Genomic DNA, 3094 nt, shown 5'->3' with positions numbered 1-3094 from the left:
GTCCCAGTCCCGCTCCCCGTCCCAATCGCGCTCCCAGTCCCCGTCCCGCTCCGCTCCCAGTCCAGCTTCCAGTCCCAGCTCCGTTCCCGCTCCCAGTGCCAGTCCAGCTCCCAGTGCCAGTCCAGCTCCCAGTCCCAGTCCAGCTCCCAGTCCCACTCTGTTCCCGTTCCCAGTCCCAGTCCTGCTCCCAGTCCCAGCTCCGTTCCCGCACCCAGTCCCAGTCCAGCTCCCAGTCCCACTCTGTTCCCGTTCCCAGTCCCAGCTCCGTTCCCAGTCCCAGCTCCGTTCCCAGTCCCAGCTCCGTTCCCGCTCCCAGTCCCAGTCCAGCTCCCAGTCCCACTCTGTTCCCGCTCCCAGTCCCAGCTCCGCTCCCGCTCCCAGTGCCAGTCCAGCTCCCAGTCCCAGTCAGCTCCCAGTCCCACTCTGTTCCCGTTCCCAGTCCCAGTCCTGCTCCCAGTCCCAGCTCCGTTCCCGCACCCAGTCCCAGTCCAGCTCCCAGTCCCACTCTGTTCCCGTTCCCAGTCCCAGCTCCGTTCCCAGTCCCAGCTCCGTTCCCGCTCCCAGTCCCAGTCCAGCTCCCAGTCCCACTCTGTTCCCGCTCCCAGTCCCAGCTCCGCTCCCGCTCCCAGTCCCAGTCCAGCTCCCAGTCCCAGTCCAGCTCCCAGTCCCACTCTGTTCCCGTTCCCAGTCCCAGCTCCGTTCCCAGTCCCAGCTCCGTTCCCGCTCCTAGTCCTAGTCCAGCTCCCAGTCCCACTCTATTCCCGTTCCCAGTCCTTGTCCAGTCCTGCTCTTTGTCCAGCTCCTGGCCCTGCTCCCAGTCCCAGTCCCATCCTACTCCCAGTCCCTGTACCGCTCCCAGTCCTGCTCTGCTCACACTCCCAGTCCCATTCCTAGTCCTGCTCCCAGTCCCAGTTCCAGTCCCATCCTGCTCCCAGTCCCTGTACCGCTCCCAGTCCTGCTCTGCTCACACTCCCAGTCCCAGTTCTAGTCCCATCCTGCTCCCAGTCCCTGTCCCAGTCCCGCTCCCAGTCCCGGTCCCAGTCCCAGTCCCGCTCCCAGTGACGGTGCCTCCCCCCAGAACAGCTCCCAGTTCATGAAACACACCCGGCGCCGCAAACTGACGGTCGAGGATTTCAACCGGGCGCTGCGCTGGAGCAACGTTGAGGTGCCGGATGGTATTTGGGGGGGGGGGGTCCCCAGTAACCCCCTGGGGGGTCCAGGACTGGGAGGGGGATCCCCAGTAACCCCCTGGGGGGTCCCAAATAACCCACTGGGGGGTCCAGGATCGGAGAGGGGGGGTCCCCAGTAACCCCCTGGGGGGTCCCAAATAACCCACTGGGGGGTCCAGGATCAGAGGGAGGGTCCCCAGTAACCCCCTGGGGGGTCCAGGACAGGGAGGGGGATCCCCAGTAACACCCTGGGGGGTCCCCAATAACCCCCTGGGGGGTCCAGGATTGGAGGGGGGGTCCCCAATAACCCCCTGGGGGGTCCAGGACTGGGGAGGGGTGCCCCCCCCCCGCATGTTGCTGTGGCCCCCAGAGGGTTCTTGGGGGTGTGTGGTTTTTTTTGGGGGGGGGTGGGGGTGTGGCAGCACAGTGTCCCCCCTCCCCAGGCGGTGTGCGGATACGGCTCCCAGGATGCGCTGCCTTTCCGGGCCATCAAGGAAGGGGAGCTTTACTTCCAGGAAGACCGGGAAGTCAACCTGGTAGAGCTGGCTTTGGCCACCAACATTCCCAAGGGATGCGCCGAGACGGCTGTGCGAGGTGAGGGTTCCCCCAAAACCCCAGGACCACCCCCACGGACCCCCCCCGGGACCCCTCACCCCCCTTTTTCCGCCCTCTTTTCCCAGTGCACATTTCCTACCTGGATGGAAAAGGCAACCTGGAGCCGCAGGGAGCGGGTAAGGGATGGTGTGGGGGGGGGGGGGTGGCGCTGGATTTGGGGAGGGGTCAGACTTTGGGGTGACACCCCCCACCCCCACCCCACCCCCCATCCCCCTCTTTAGTCCCCAGCGCCGTCTCCACGCTGACAGACGACCTGCTCAAGTACTACCAGCACGTCACCCGCGCGGTGCTGGGTGATGACCCCCAGCTGATGAAGGTACCGGCGGGAAATAGGCGGGAAATAGGCGGGAAATAGGCGGGAAATAGGCGGGAAATAGGCGGGAAATAGGCGGGAAATAGGCGGGAAATAGGCGGGAAATAGGCGGGAAATAGGCGGGAAATAGGCGGGAAATAGGCAGGAAATAGATAAATAGGCGGGAAATGGGGACCCCCCCCTCCCCCTGAGCACCCCAAAATGGGGTGGTCCCTCCCCCCCGGCCCCGCTGTGGCCAGCACCCTCGCCCGCAGGTGGCCCTGCAGGACTTGCAGAGCAATTCCAAGATCGCTGCGCTCCTGCCTTACTTCGTCTACGTGGTCAGCGGGGTGAGTGCTGGGGTTGGGATCTGGTGGGATCCGGTGGGTTCCGGTGGGATCCGGTGGGGTGGGGTGAGGGATGGGGTGGGCTGAGGGATGGGGGGGTGGGATAGGGTGAGGGATGGGGCAGGGTGAGTGATGGGGTGGGATCCAGTGGGGATGAGTGGTGGGATGGGGTGAGTGATGGAGTGGGATCCGGTGGGATCCAGCGGGATGAGCGGTGGGATGGGGTGAGTGATAGGGTGGGATGAGCGGTGGGATGGGGTGAGTGATGGGGTGGGATCCAGTGGGATGAGTGATGGGATGGGGTGAGTGATGGAGTGGGATCCAGTGGGATGGGGTGGGATCCAGTGGGATGAGCGGTGGGATGGGTTGAGTGATAGGATGGGATGGGGTGGGGTGGGATGGGGTAAGTGATGGAGTGGGATCCGGTGGGATCCAGTGGGATGAGCAGTGGGACGGGGTGAGTGATGGAGTGGGATCCGGTGGGATCCAGTGGGATGAGCGGTGGGATGGGGTGAGTGATGGAGTGGGATCCAGTTGGGTGAGCGGAGGGATGGGGTGGGTGATAGGATGGGATAGGGTGGGATGAGCGGTGGGATGGGGTGAGTGATGGGGTGGGATCCAGTGGGATGAGTGATGGGATGGGGTGAGTGATGGGGTGGGATCCAGTGGGA

At 64.8% G+C, this 3094-nt stretch overlaps 1 protein-coding gene across 1 annotated transcript in view; it reads left to right on the top strand.

Moving 5' to 3' along the window:
- Positions 1–988: 988 nt before the first annotated feature.
- The window catches only part of LOC308057303 (TAF6-like RNA polymerase II p300/CBP-associated factor-associated factor 65 kDa subunit 6L), a gene marked incomplete at its 5' end in the record, with an annotated part of 8055 nt that continues 5949 nt past the window's right edge, over positions 989–3094 (top strand). The window contains 5 exon segments of the mRNA XM_080411440.1: positions 989–1165; positions 1613–1763; positions 1850–1900; positions 2006–2100; positions 2352–2426. Coding sequence (XP_080267566.1) covers positions 989–1165; positions 1613–1763; positions 1850–1900; positions 2006–2100; positions 2352–2426 — 549 coding nt within the window.

Source organism: Falco punctatus (genome assembly GCF_963210335.1).
Source record: "Falco punctatus genome assembly, contig: scaffold_277, whole genome shotgun sequence".
Lineage (NCBI taxonomy): Eukaryota > Metazoa > Chordata > Aves > Falconiformes > Falconidae > Falco > Falco punctatus.
The sequence above is the reverse complement of the archived record's forward strand: the minus strand, read 5'-3'. Positions and strand labels throughout refer to the sequence as shown.